The sequence below is a fragment of the Clavelina lepadiformis genome, chromosome 5 (genome assembly GCF_947623445.1).
Source record: "Clavelina lepadiformis chromosome 5, kaClaLepa1.1, whole genome shotgun sequence".
Lineage (NCBI taxonomy): Eukaryota > Metazoa > Chordata > Ascidiacea > Aplousobranchia > Clavelinidae > Clavelina > Clavelina lepadiformis.
In genome coordinates this window covers 1982333-1996367 of record NC_135244.1, presented here as the reverse complement: position 1 = coordinate 1996367, position 14035 = coordinate 1982333, and the positions used below count along the sequence as shown (strand labels likewise).

Genomic DNA, 14035 nt, shown 5'->3' with positions numbered 1-14035 from the left:
AAATTGTGTGACAAATTTGCCTTCTATTATGACGAAAAGCCGGTGGTCATTATGACGTAACAATGTAAAAATTATATTCTTGATAATTGGGGTTTGCATTAGGTACGGTAGTAGTGGTAGGCTAGCTGATGCAATTTGGATGGAATACGTCTTCATAGGTAGGTGATTAGTATCAGGTAATGGCTATTTTATGAAAAAGAATTTTGAAAATTACAGCACATGAGCTGGTAAAACATGCCTTTTCGTATTTTTTCGCATTCCGTATCTCATGGGTGAAACGTTTAACGAGAAGTTCCCCGTCATTGACATTAAGTTTTCATACGAATAGACATTGATATTTAACAGCTATCGTCGACTGAATTACAAACACAAATGATTATGATGGTGCTATATAGACGCCTTTCACACAACTTGTTGTAAATATTTCAATACCACAAAAAAATCTTTATTAACTTATTTGTTAGATGTGATCGGTGCCATTGCAATTTACTTTTTCAGAAAAGTTGTCAAACCAAGATCAGTTTTAATGGGACTAGAAAACGTTATGTTGAGTAAACGATTGTCCAAAACTTACAAGTATTACAAACCGGCAAGTTGAATTGTAGCATTCGCCTGAGGAAGTTAAATTCTAATGTCTTACATAAGCTCTGATTGTATTACAAGCAAAACATTGGTTTCGGCAACAACTGCTTTTTGTTTGGAATTCAACATCTCAACATCGACAAACAAATTTTAGGCCAACCAAGTGATTGTTGTATTTCTTACATCGGCGATTTTATTTGAAGAGCTTTGCGGTAATGGCGTTACCAGGATAACTGGTTTTGTCAAACTCCCATTTGTAGGAAACAAGATGTTAAATTTGTGCATGCTTCAAAGTTAACAGGGTATCCTTTAGTGAAGTTGATTGCGTTACTCCTTGCGATATCGCGTTTGAGTAAAGTTCAAATACGAATGGAAAACAGCAATTAAATAGTTTACACAAAATTAGTTTCCTTAAAAGCTGAATGATCAGATATTGTATGATATTTCATATATTTGCCGAGACAAAACTATTTAAAACTTCATTTCCAGGAAAACTTTCACAAAACGACAAGTATATTTGAAGCAAAAACTGACAGCGTTTATAATTAGTGATCTGTCTCGTCCAGCCGAGTGTAACCTGACTGAAAATTTTGGTTCAGCTACAAATCTGTACTTTGTACCATCATGACCAGGCGAATATTAAAACTCGAGCCTTCCTTTTACATATCGAATAAGGGTAAGTCATTATGATGTGTGCTTACAACTAGCGATGTCAAGTTCAGCCCAGTGTGAGCTCAATGACTTCATAGCTTTGTTTGCTATCGGTGATAGTGCAAACGAATCTGTACAGTACTTTGTACGCCGGAGTACCATCATGACGGTGCAAATATTAAAAAATGATCTTTACTGTACATAACACATAAAGATAAGCTGTTGTTAGTACAGCGGAAGCAAGCCTAGAGCATTATCAGTAATCATTGCCGTGTTAAAGGGAGTTGATGACACACTAAACATTAGGCTAATGTGATAACAAAAAGCAAGGCTTGGATTAAATCTATAAACTTTAATAAATAGCTGAAGACACAGAGTATTTAGTACTAAGAAGGTTACATCGTGTGGTTAAGTGCCAATTCTTGAATCCGGTTGTCGTAGGATTTTGCTGCCCGTTAAAACAAGTACACAATATGGCCGCAGACAAGAAGGTGCTTTTGGCAATGTTCATGAAAATGCAGGAAGATGTGCTGAAGTTTATCCCTGAAAATGAACGACCTGATGTTACTGATCTGGTTGAGTTTGGAGGCCAGCAGTTTCTAAATCCCAAAGTAACTGAATGCAAAGGCTACAGATTTCCGCCGCCTTTCTCTGCTGAAACAGTTCAATGGCAATATGACAATTGGACTCCTACTGACCAGGACGTTTTGGTCGCTTCTTATCCGAAAACAGGTAAAAATTTTAGGAAAGCCAAGTGCAGACTAATACAAAATTTTATACCTGTAATTGTGCTTTTACGTCTGCTTTAGAGCACGAGCAAACATTAAACTAACTACTGCCACCAATGGCTAAATTTCTATTCAACCAAGAAAGTCATATCGCTAATATAGACTAATGTACAATATCATATTGACGCGTCATAAAGGTCATTGCAAAAACGAGTTAAAATAATGATTGCAGGAACGACTTGGACGACTCAGATTGTAAAGAGTGTCATCTACAAAGACGATGAAAAGATGATGGATCTAATGAAAGTTATTACCGCAAATACTTCTTATCTTGAATCGGGGACCCGTAAGTTAAACTTCTCTTGAATTAGGTCGCTTTAACCTCGATGATCAAGTTCTGTTGTGCTGAATAAGCTTTGTCAAATGTTTTTAACAAGGATAAGAATTGTTAACTGTTAGTATAGTCAAATTGGAATTTCAGCAAAGAACTACGAGATCATGTTAAAGCTTCCATGGAAGAGGAAGATTTGGGGAACTCATCTTCCGGCTCCTCTCATCAACATGGAGCGACTTAAAAAGAACGGGTGCAAGGTGAACTACCACGTTACATGTTACGTCGTGTTTGAATGTACAAAATATTTTTATCGATTCTGTGTATTTGATGTTGATGTGACTGTATACAATATAGTTCTTCGAATGATCCATTTTTGGGAAATATTAGGTTACCATTTTAAAAATAGATCATCTACGTCATGAGAAACCCCAAGGATCAAGTTGTTTCTTGGTTTAACATGAACAAAAACATCCCTTTCAACAAGACAGAGGAGATGGCTAAACACTTTCCAGCAGAATGGAACGCATTTTTTGAAACACTTGTAAACGGTAAATAGAATGCCCATACCGTAGTAATGATGCAGATGTCTATCTGTTGAATTTCGCCGTACAGTAAAACTACAGCATAATACACAGGAAAGCAACCAACAAATTCAAAGGAACTCGTGAAGTTGCATTGCTATAAAGCAAGGACTTGTCGTTTAACTGCCTTAAACTACCAATAAATTGTTATAAACCAGGAAAGCAACCGGTGCATTCAAAAGAAGGCGAATGGTATCCAGATCACATCTTATCCTATTACCCTTACCGCAATGACGACAACGTTTTGTTTCTCATGTACGAAGAGATGAAGAAGGTGAGTTTGGAAATACTACACAATATTTGTGGCGCCAGTACAGATAAAAGTTCCCTCATTTGTGGCATTTATTAGGATCCGGCAAAAGAGATTAAAAAAATTGCTGATTTTCTTGGAGTTAAGAGAAGTGATGAGGAGATTGATGAACTTGTGGAAGCAACTTCGTTTCAAAGCATGAAAAAAGAAGCCTCGAAACCCATGTCGCAAATGTCATTTTTCCGGAAAGGTATATCTCTCTACACAATTGCAATCTAAGTGGGTTTATTATAGGATAAAATTGAACCATTTCTTTTGCACGATTGCAATGTGTCGTTTCACTTTGCAGGTAAAGTTGCAGATTGGAAGAATCAATTCACTGTAGCTCAGTCTGAGCTCATGGATGAAAAGTTTAACGAGAAGCTCTCCGGCATCGACATCAAATTTATATACGAATAACTGTTTAATATTTAATCGGTTTATTCTGACGCACAATACTATACACATACTTTAAGATTACTTTAAATGGATGCCATGATTATAGCCTAACAATCAGTCTTATTGTAATACAACAAATGATCATTAAAGCTACGTCTTGGGTTCTTCTTAGTATTTAGTTTGCTTGGTTGGAAGTAATACATCATGGCTTATCCATAATTGCCTATATGCAATAAAGCTGAAACTCCATGAAAGGTTTATAAAGCTCAAAACAGTTTTACGCGATAATTTCAGACGACAATGACTATAACTTTATAACAATTAAATTGTTGCAAACGAGTTATGTTAATACAGTCGTGTTTTCTGCTGATGTAATTCTTCCCTATTTACTTGGTTTGGCACTATATTAAGTACGCTATAGTTATACCTTAACCTTTACTTGACTGTCACAAGAAACATTCTAGTCATACTTGATCCAAATACCCAACTCGTCTCTATTGTTTCTTTTAATGTGACGTAATAAGAACCGCCATTTTGGTCATAATTAAGCCATCGATTTGCGTTTATGCCGCTTATTTATGGCAATAACTGCTTCACCAGTTTATTTTAGTACAAATCCTTTCACCGTATTTACTGACGAATACTCTTTGATTAAAGGCCAACTTGTTTTTGGACTTATTACTGACTTTTGCGCCACCAGCAATGACGCGAATCGTGTATACATTGAGTTTTCACAATATACAGAAAATCAACCCCTGATCGAACAGAGAGCGAAAGGTAGCCTACTTTTATTTTATCCTGGCTATAGTTGCTATGGTGTGGGGATTAGGTGTTATTGATAAGACCAAAACGCTAAAACCTGCATTATTGAAGGGTATAATTTGTTAACCATCGTAACAACATCGACCGGACTTCGGTTAAGTCGCTATGTTCAAACAGTATGCTTAATGGACCTGTAACGATTTTTTTCTCGTTCATGTTGCCAGGCTTAATTTCACATTTACGGTGAACCGCGAAACCTTTAACTGCAAGTAACTGTGAGTAACCTTCAACTGTGAGACTGTGTAGCGTTATCACGCTAATGAAACAAACCGATGATCTTCGAAAAGCCACATTCTATTGATCTCAGCCAGACGCCGACTCAGACTAACCTCCCTAAAAAGCGCACAATCTTTATATATAACAAGGGTGCCAAATCACGTGATTAAAATAGTTAACAAACGCGTAAAAGGTGCTGATTGGTAAAAACGCTTCAAACGAAAACACGATGATAAGTAACAACACAACATGTGAGGAACAAAGTCCGTAACAGACCTATTGCACAATTCGTTGTGCGCATGTGCGAAAAGTACGTTGTCTGAAAATCAGACGACAAATGAGCTCCAAGTCGTAGGTAATGGATGTGAATTTTTTACAAGCACACTTTTCGTGATTTTCTAGGCCTCTGTATCATTGCTTTTTACAAAAATTATAGATTACGCATTCATACACGCATTCCGACAAAGCCGGGTTTAGTCCCGAGTGGTAAACCATCCAAAAGTCAGATTGTAGCCTACTGCGGGGGCCTACAACAAACAAATGAACCATTGATTTTTTTGACTTAATATGGAACTAAGTACAAAGTCGCTGAACGAGGATAGCCTATAGTTAGATTTAGATAAAGGATAGTTAAATTCAAATAAAGCATATTTAAGGCTTTAAATTAACTTAGAAGGGTACGGTAACGTATTTACCGGACTACCAGAAAACGGTGATGCAGATCATGCAACTGTTTCTTCAATTTTTTTGTGGAGAAGTTTCAAGTATGGCATCAAATCAAAATAAAAACAAACTTGAAAAACTTATTGTTTCTCATCATTGCGAAAGTTTATAAAAAAGAAGTTCACATTGTAAAAGATCTAACAGTGTCACGTGACCGAAATCTCAGTTCGAGCGTTTTTAGTGTGCAAAAAGTCTATTGGATTTTTTGTTTTACTGATCACAGTATAGATAAACAAGTATTGCAACGAAATATGACTCAAAAATCAAAGATGCTATTATATTATATTGCGAATGTTGTACACAAGGAATATATTATGGAGCTTTTCACAGCACATTGGAGAGATAGACATCAGCGATCACATCTGCTGTCATCTATTTGCTCACACGGAAGCCACTGAAATCAATTTAGCTAACATAACCGAAAGAAGAGCACTACTGGATGGATTGTTGTTCTCAGTTACATTTGCTCGTCGGCGTCAAATTACACCTGGTGTTCGCAGAAACTTCAATAACTATTTGTCGCGTTTCTCCGGTACCATTAATCATTTCTAACCTCTTGAAAATATGATAAAACGCCGTATTGTTTACCTACAACCAGTTAGATATTTCCATTTCTCCACATAGACCAATATTTAACCAAAATTGAAGGTACACAAGCCACGCGATTGCTACCATTTTACACTACATTGTAATGAAACAGGTCCAGAAATCAAAGCTACAGCTGTGACAAATAACACCGACAGGTGGCGCTGTTGGTTTACTTGAAACCGAACTGATTTGCATACAATTATAAACTTTACGACAACTAAAAAATAAGTCAACAACCACTGCGCTGGAATTTACACTGTAAGGTAAGCCGTGGTGGTACTGACATTTTATGGTATAGTAGACTAGACTATAGACTTACACGTCCAGCCATATTGCAGAAAAAAGAGAGAAGTGTCAAAATGGGAAACACAGCTACCTTTCCAAACAAAGAATTGATTAAAGCAAGAGATATTCTGCCGTCTGTGGAGAAAAATCTGTCCCAATTACGAGTTTACCACAACGAATTGACAACAAATAAGAGTTTAAACAAGCGCGTGCAAAACCTCTTGGACGAATTGGATATTTTGGCGCAAGTATTATTTTTCCTTGAAATACTTTGTTGTGGTCTAGACCAGTAAAGTGATAGTTGATTTCATGGAGGATTTTAAGATTTATTAACGTTACAAAAACAGTTTTTTTTTATTAGATAAACAACGAAGCTGATAAACTCGCTGATTTAGACGGCGCTTCTTTGCTTTTCAAATTCATGAAAGCTCTCAAAGGCAGTCTTAAAAACAAGTGAGTAACTGACAAATGCAAACATCAAAAAGTGCTAACAGTCTAAGTGAATGTGTTAAAAAAGAAATATTTTTTTCCGCGGCTAGATCAGTCTTCAAATGTTACGAAACGATCAGGGGGGTTTTCTGGAATGCAACCGACCACAGTAAGGGTTTTTGTGACAAATGTAAAGAATGTGGGTTAATGGAATATCTCCTGGACGACCTTCGAACTTACAAAAGTATTTTCAAAAATGATCTCGAAGTAAGATTGGACAACAACAAAAAATGTTGTGATTCACTTTAAGGCTACTCCACACTGAAGTAAAAGGTTGATATTTTCATGTCGCAGAATCACGGATATCTCGTCTTTCAAGCGATTAGCATTCTTCAAAACTGTGCAAGATCCAGCCAAGTATGCTTGTTGCATCTTCGCCAATTAAACGTTGCAAACTTGCTGTACTGGTATAGAGAAAATTCATCTAAGCTTCCGGTAAGCAACTTGATGTACTCAACACGCTGGCTTGCTTTTGTATATGCATGAATGGAATAAGCATTTTGAGTGAATAATAACAACATTTATTAGAAGGAGTTATTGATCAAATAAAACTGAAAAATGAAGGTTCTTTTAATATTAGATTAGAAGTTGGACATGTCTGGATTTGCTTAGCGCTGTTCTATTATCCCATGCTGTTGTGGAAAAGGAACAAAAAGATGATATCTTTGTTGTGAGCGATCAACTTCTTTATGACGTCACTGAGGTTACATTTCTTTGGTTCATACAGTAGTATATGTTCTGAAAGATCAAGTTTCAATCTTTGTTATGTCAAGTCATATTCTTACTACACTGAATCTAACTATTGCTACAATTGCCTAACAAAAAAATTTAAGGAGCTGTTTAATGAAACAATAAACATGTTAAGTTATTTCCTTATTTCTCGTATCTTTGCTTCGCGATTGTTTAAACTTTACAGAAGCTGATTCAATCTCTCCAAGATGCCAGACATCGTTGCGAAGGTTTCAGCACCGAAGAATTGCTCGTGGATCTTTCACTTTTCTCAAATAATGACAAAAATAATTACGTTCTGGCCAGGGCTTCAGATTTTATAACTTCACTTGCAGAGGTTCTCAAATCAGGTGGAATTTTCGACAAGGCTGTATTTATCTTGTTTCCGCGTATCTAGTATTTCCTGCTGTAATTGCAATACGTTTTTCTTTTGAATCACACAAAAATTCAAACAATAAAACCACATGATAATGCACAGGAAAAGATAAAGAGATACTAGCTGCTTTGAAGTTGGTGACCAAGCTGATTTCGAATAAAGAAAACATAAAGATTGTGAAATCCTCCGAAAAAATTCTTGAAAGTGTTCGTCGGATTCAAACGAAGTCGGGCAATCAGTAAGACAAAATTACAAATATAACATATGATTTCAACCATGTATTATAAAAACGCTCTGCATCTTAGCAACGTTGACCTGTCTCACTGTGTCTAATTTCAGAAAGCATAAAGTCATTGCGACTCAGATTGTTTCCGCTATCGATGCTCACAGTGATGAAAGCAACAGCAACAAGGACAAAGATGGAGATATCGATGAAACCATACAACTTGGTCCTCATTTTAGAAATTTTGCCCAGGTGAGAAATTCACATCATATCTAAACCAGTAACCACAGGAATTGTGTTTTACGCGCTATACACATTACAGGTGCTTTCCTCAACCGATTTTTCAACATCAGTTAATTCTTCTTCTTCCACTTCCTCCAGCGGTCAACGTGAAACTGATTCAGGTACAAATCAACACATTTAGTTGAAATTGATTTCGTTCGAAACTTCCCACTCAACTTTCTTCACTTTTAGTAAAACAATTTGTGAAAGACCAACTCGACACCATGAAAGATGGAAGGAACAGGCTCCAACGATTTTCCGTAATCAATGAGGCGGCCACTCAAAGTTTGGCAAAACTAAACCTGTCTCTAACAAACCCTGCAAAGAACAAGGTGAGTATACACTACTTTACTGGAAAAGCTTTTGTGTTTGAAAGGAGAAAAAAACTAAATCTATAAAAACTATAATGTGGTCGGTGAAAAGCGCATATTTACATTTTTTCGGTATATTCTAATTAAAAAAGCGTCTCAGGACATATACAATATAGATGAATATTTTTTATGTTTAAATTTATCTCTAAATCGTATTAAGCACATGTAAAATTAGGAATACCATCTTGCTGTCGCAAACGAAATTGCTAATCTTGGTGGTGTAGCAGTTTGCCAGAGTTTTATGGAAATGATGCGAAACTATGAAGAAAATCAGATCTCAGATCAAGATAATAGGTACATAATCCAACAAAAACTTAACAAATAAGGTCCAAAAATTATGTTCGACCGATTTAAGTTTACAAAATTTGTGTTTTAGATCAACAGGTGAGTTTTTGGATAATATCGGCAATTTGTGCTGGAATGCTTCCAATATAAGCTTCCAATTCTGCGACGAATGTGGAAGGTGCGGATTATTGAAACATCTGGTGGAAATTTTGCAGCAATTAGAAAACACCTTTAACCAGGACTTGAATGTTCGTCAGTATATGTATTTGAAATACGTTCGCAGTTATGTCATCATCAATCTCTGTAACTGTCATTGCATATTGCTTAATTTTAGGGACAAGGATTTCGTGTTTTGCAAGCTGTTAGCATATTACACAACTGCGCTAGATTGGGTGTGAGCGACAAATACTTCGGTCAACTCCATATGTCAAATTTAATAAAACGATATGCAAAGAAAAGTCGAAACGTTCAGGTATATTAAGCATAAGAATTTAAGAAACACGAGCCATCAAGCAATAACGCAAACAATAAAGCCATTAGTTATTTTCTTGTTCTGAAATATTTTATACCACAGATTCGTGAACACACATCGTTGCGTGTGGTTTGCACGCTTCTCACTGCTTACACCATGGACGAGAAAACTGACAACGTCATAATCGCAGAACCAAGTGTGATACAATACATAATCCAGGTATGGGAAATAAATTATAGGTACTAGACACAAACTACATGAATACTTACTTACGCATGGTTCGGTTTGTCTTGTCATGTAGAATCTACATATTGCAATGTCCACAAGCGACCATAAATACGATGGTTTCTCGGCAGAAGAACTTGTGGATGGTCTGGATAAACTTGCTCAAGTTGACCAGAACAGCCTTGAAATTGTAAAGGAGGAAATGGTGTTGGGCTCCCTTCAAGAAATGCTTCAGGAAGGTCGAGCTTGGCCTATTTTTGTGCGATTTCGAGCCGTAAAGTAGGTCTAGCGCCTTTTAATATCACTAACATTGGACTGCCGACCAACGACAACAATACGTTTCAATGTGGCTTTTGGTATAAGTCAACTGTTGAAGAATATATTCTATAACCTATAGGCACAAACATTATGTATTTTCATGCAAATATTTTTAGTACTGCATGTTTTCACAGGTGATGAAGAAGAAAAGATGGCAGCTGTTAAGCTCAAAACAAACAAAAATTCAAGTCAAATGACGAAATTATGAACCTTTTGCATTATATAGCAATTGATAGTTCAACAAACAAGTACGTTTGTGACAAGTTGGTTTTTCAAATCTGTCTCCAGCGTACAACATAGTGTATTGTTTTAATTAATATTGTTTTGCATTTTTGCACTGTTTGAGCTTTCAAATTTGTAACTTTTCCTTACCGGATTTTTAACAAAAATATCTGTTTCAGCAAACTCCAAAACAACGCCGAAAGTTGCTTGTTTGTGTTGAAAATGGGTGATATGGAGAAAGTCGACTGGGCAAGTTCGAAGAAAGCTGATGAAGCACTGGCGCTCGTGCCTATGTCAAAAGCTGTAAAAAGCATATCGCCAGTAGATAGAAGACCGGAATCGAAAAATACACTTCACCGTCGAGCAACTCAGGTGTTTATCTCAGTGATTATTCTAAATATTTTGGATTACTGTGTTCATAAGGTTCATCTTTAAACACTATTGATGTTGAAATCTCGTTTTAGTCTGACGGTCCAGCTGAAACTGGATTAAGAAGAAAACACGTGATGATCAGCTACCAATGGGATAGCCAGAATATCATGATTAAGGTGACTTTCCATGAGCACAAAATATTTATTCACGGAAAGTGTAGTGTTTGTGCGCATCATTTCTCATAGAGCGAATAAGCAGTAATTGTGAAATTATTTGCTACAAAGGTCAAGGAGCAGCTTGAGACGTCGGGTTACCAGGTGTGGATGGACATTGAGAGTATGGAAGCCAATCTACTGGATTCCATGGCAAAGGCGGTTGAAGAATCGGCTGTTGTACTCATGTGCATCTCGAAAAAATACAGAGACAGCAAACACTGTCGGTAAGAATAAAACAAGATCGTTTCATAACTGTTAAATTGGGTTCATTTTGGCATGAAAGTTAGTAGAGACAAAAAAACGTATAATTTTTTTTCTTTTTGCCAGAATATTCATTTCATTGTACTTTTCAGACAAGAAGCCGAATACGCATGCGAACGGCTCGTTCCTGACGACATCATACCAGTGCTAGTGGAAAAGTCATTCAAGCCCAATGGCTGGCTAGGTGGGTTATGTTCGCACGCATACAAGTGACGTCAACGACCACGTTTGTTTTCTCCTAATAGGTCTGCTAAAAGGAATGAAGGTCCATTATGATCTCACCGATGGGTACAGCATGACAATTCATCAACAGCTTATCAGGCGACTTGGAAATAGAGGGAAAAAATTACATTAAATCAATGACAATTAACAGTTCGTTAAAGTTACTGTGAAAATTTTCACTGTATATCAACACCAATTTCTGCGCATGGATCGAAGTTAGCTTATAAATTTATATTGACATATTAACACAGAAATTCTATTTTAATTGATTGAGCAACAGCATTGTCATAACAATTGTGCAAAATAAAGCTACAATGTGAATACACACTGCGTTTAAATATTGCGGTAATACTCTATGTACAGTTCAATCTTAATGCTTGCTTCTGAAAGTCTTTCCTTCGATTTCAAGTTCACTGGCAGTATCATAAATTTCATCATTGCTACCGATTGATATCAACTTCTTTATATAAGTTACTAATTGTTATTCAGTAAAGCTTTAAACGCAGGTCAATAAAGTAATCGTTTAGAATTTATATATAGTTTAGCGAAAATCCTATCAAAATGGAAGCAACTATACTTCAGAGTACTATAAAACAAATTAGCGAAATTACGCAAAGAAAATTGAACATTAGTTAGCGGTAGCAACCAACATGTAACAAATTAACCAAGATGGCAGTCTGTATATTTTGGAAAAACTGAAGACAATGAACGACTTATACTGTAGTGATTTATATTGCAATTTTATGGATTTCGTAGCTGCGAGCGCTGATTCGTTGAGCGTAAAATGCAATCTTATCTATTCTTTCTTAAAATCGAATGGTTAACTATACTCCATAATGTGCAATGCAGTTCTAAATTTCATTGTAGTGTCGTTGTTGCTCTAAAATTTGAATTTAAAATTTTAGGACGAAAATAAGCTGTGTATATCTTTATGAACTACGGTAACCTTCTACGAAAGATCTTTGGAAAGTTATATTTATGAAAAACTCAACGGATACAAAGTGGACGGAATCCTTCAAGATTCTTAGGTTGAAGTCTTGTAAAGCAACCGTTAGCTGGGAGCAGCGAGCAAGTGATTTGCAACTTCACGCTTAATATTAGAAACTTGATTGAACGACTCGTGGACTGATGAAGGTGTCTTCATGTTCTTTCTTACGCATAAACTATTTTTCTATTTATATAACAAAGATAAACATCCAATAAATAAAAAAACAAAGACATTCAGACAAAACAAAGGAATCAACAAGCGATGCAATTATATGAACATTGAACAGTCTTACAAGTTCTGAATGTAAACGCGTTTTACCTTTTAGTCTATATTATACTGGGTACTATAAGGCACTCTCGGTTCAACACTTCTTCTGGAAGGTATTGTTATGAGACTATTCATCTACTTTTATCGGTCCTTTTCGGCTCGATTGCAGCGCCACGTTTTGTTTGAGTTTTATATATTCGCATGAAATTGTCGATTTCTGTACAAGTCACGTTTTCCTTTTGCTAAAAGAATCAGGGCATAGCGTATGAAAAAGACCATTATATTTAATACTGTTGTTAATTGAAACTGCGCACATTCTTTCTACACCATGTACCAAGTAGGTGTCTGCGCAGTGTTTGTCAGTTTATCACCTCGGTACTAGTTGCGTTAAAATATTTGTGTTAAAAACCGCGATTATTTTACTTTGCTCTCTATTAAAATTCATGTAGCGTGTCACGGCTAAACTGAATTTCTGATGGATGTTAAAGGTAGACTTATGATATTATTTTAGTAGTGGCTTGCGATAAACGTTTTCACGGTTTGTGCTTGTAAACAAACCCTTTCATTGACTATCCCAGCAAGCTGAAGTGTTTAATATACCAATTTTGTTGCTGTTGATTTGATTAACTTTGTTGTTGATTATTAAAATAGAAGCAGCTTCAATAGAACCTGGCAGTGACAAGAAGACCGACATCGCATTATTACATACTGACTAACCACCACATACGAGTTAGTCAAAGAATGTGGCTCGCGTCTGTTTCATTAAACTCACCATTATAGTAATTATCATTTCTATTTTGCTCTTACAAGCCCTGTTTTGCCACGCGAGTGCAATTAAACTATAGCAAAGCGGTATATAATAAAAATGTGGTTATAAGCGTTTGCAAAATAGAACTTTGAAAAACCATTTCTTTATTAGGTTGAAAATTTTACTACGACCAACTGCACTGTTAGTGCGTGTTTTATGCTGCTGGTTAAAAATAGCGTTTTATTTTAGAGAATTACTACAGTGATTGAAGTTGACATTTCACAAGGCAAAAAATCCTTATCTATCTTTTACAAACACATCAAAATAACCGGTAAATATGGTAGATTGGTTAAAGTATTTACGTCGAATTTGTTAAAACTACAGCATAATGTGTTTTGAAAAAAAAGGTCATTAAACCTTGTATGTTAACCTCCGCTTCCTTGAATACAAATTTATCATCAGCCGCCATGACATGAAAGCTTACAACAGCCTGAGACAAAATTGTATAAATTTTTTCGCATTTCTCCCGAGTATATTTGAATCACGTCCTGGCCGTCGTAACAATAAACGCGTATGACGCAGGGTACATTTGTAATCATGGATTTTACGCACATTCGTTCGTCTTGTCTTTCGTCTGCATTGTCTCAATTACTTTTCCTCTATTGGTTTAAGCCATGTGCTGGAAGACGGTGTCATACATTTTCAAGCACCGTGTTATGAGACCAAGGTGGAAAGTCATACACCAAATATTGACGAAACTATGGTTTTATTT

The 14035-nt window shown here is 36.1% G+C and overlaps 2 protein-coding genes across 3 annotated transcripts; both read left to right on the top strand.

Annotated features, from left to right (window-relative positions):
• The first annotated feature begins 1504 nt into the window (after positions 1–1504).
• Positions 1505–3729, top strand: LOC143459819 (sulfotransferase 1A1-like). Its single transcript, XM_076957109.1, has 7 exons — positions 1505–1965; positions 2194–2307; positions 2443–2552; positions 2702–2843; positions 3035–3150; positions 3226–3376; positions 3476–3729. The coding sequence occupies exons 1-7, from the start codon at positions 1707–1709 to the stop codon at positions 3583–3585; spliced, it is 1002 nt and encodes a 333-aa protein (XP_076813224.1). The 5' UTR covers positions 1505–1706; the 3' UTR covers positions 3586–3729.
• A 2478-nt stretch (positions 3730–6207) lies between these two features.
• LOC143459782 (uncharacterized) lies at positions 6208–10510 on the top strand. Of its 2 annotated transcripts, none has more exons than XM_076957058.1 (17): positions 6208–6446; positions 6560–6651; positions 6738–6894; positions 6982–7122; positions 7268–7390; positions 7607–7766; positions 7895–8030; positions 8132–8267; positions 8338–8419; positions 8490–8629; positions 8844–8962; positions 9045–9201; positions 9288–9425; positions 9528–9644; positions 9727–9889; positions 10103–10216; positions 10370–10510. In XM_076957058.1, exons 1-16 carry the CDS (start codon positions 6273–6275, stop codon positions 10174–10176), a joined length of 2109 nt encoding a protein of 702 aa, XP_076813173.1. In that variant the 5' UTR covers positions 6208–6272; the 3' UTR covers positions 10177–10216; positions 10370–10510. The 2 variants fall into 2 exon arrangements, with proteins under 2 accessions (XP_076813173.1, XP_076813172.1); XM_076957057.1 differs by having other exon boundaries at positions 7604–7766.
• The last annotated feature ends 3525 nt before the right edge of the window (positions 10511–14035 follow it).

Bases quoted from the DNA above. Each gene is read 5' to 3' on its own strand.
- LOC143459819 (XM_076957109.1), top strand. From the start codon at position 1,707: ATGGCCGCAGACAAGAAGGTGCTTTTGGCAATGTTCATGAAAATGCAG. The intron at 2,308-2,442 runs GTAAGTTAAACT...TTGGAATTTCAG, and splicing joins TTATCTTGAATCGGGGACCC to CAAAGAACTACGAGATCATG. The intron at 2,844-3,034 runs GTAAATAGAATG...GTTATAAACCAG, and splicing joins TTTTGAAACACTTGTAAACG to GAAAGCAACCGGTGCATTCA.
- LOC143459782 (XM_076957057.1), top strand. From the start codon at position 6,273: ATGGGAAACACAGCTACCTTTCCAAACAAAGAATTGATTAAAGCAAGA. The intron at 7,123-7,267 runs GTAAGCAACTTG...TTTTAATATTAG, and splicing joins AAAATTCATCTAAGCTTCCG to ATTAGAAGTTGGACATGTCT. The intron at 9,426-9,527 runs GTATATTAAGCA...TTTATACCACAG, and splicing joins AGAAAAGTCGAAACGTTCAG to ATTCGTGAACACACATCGTT.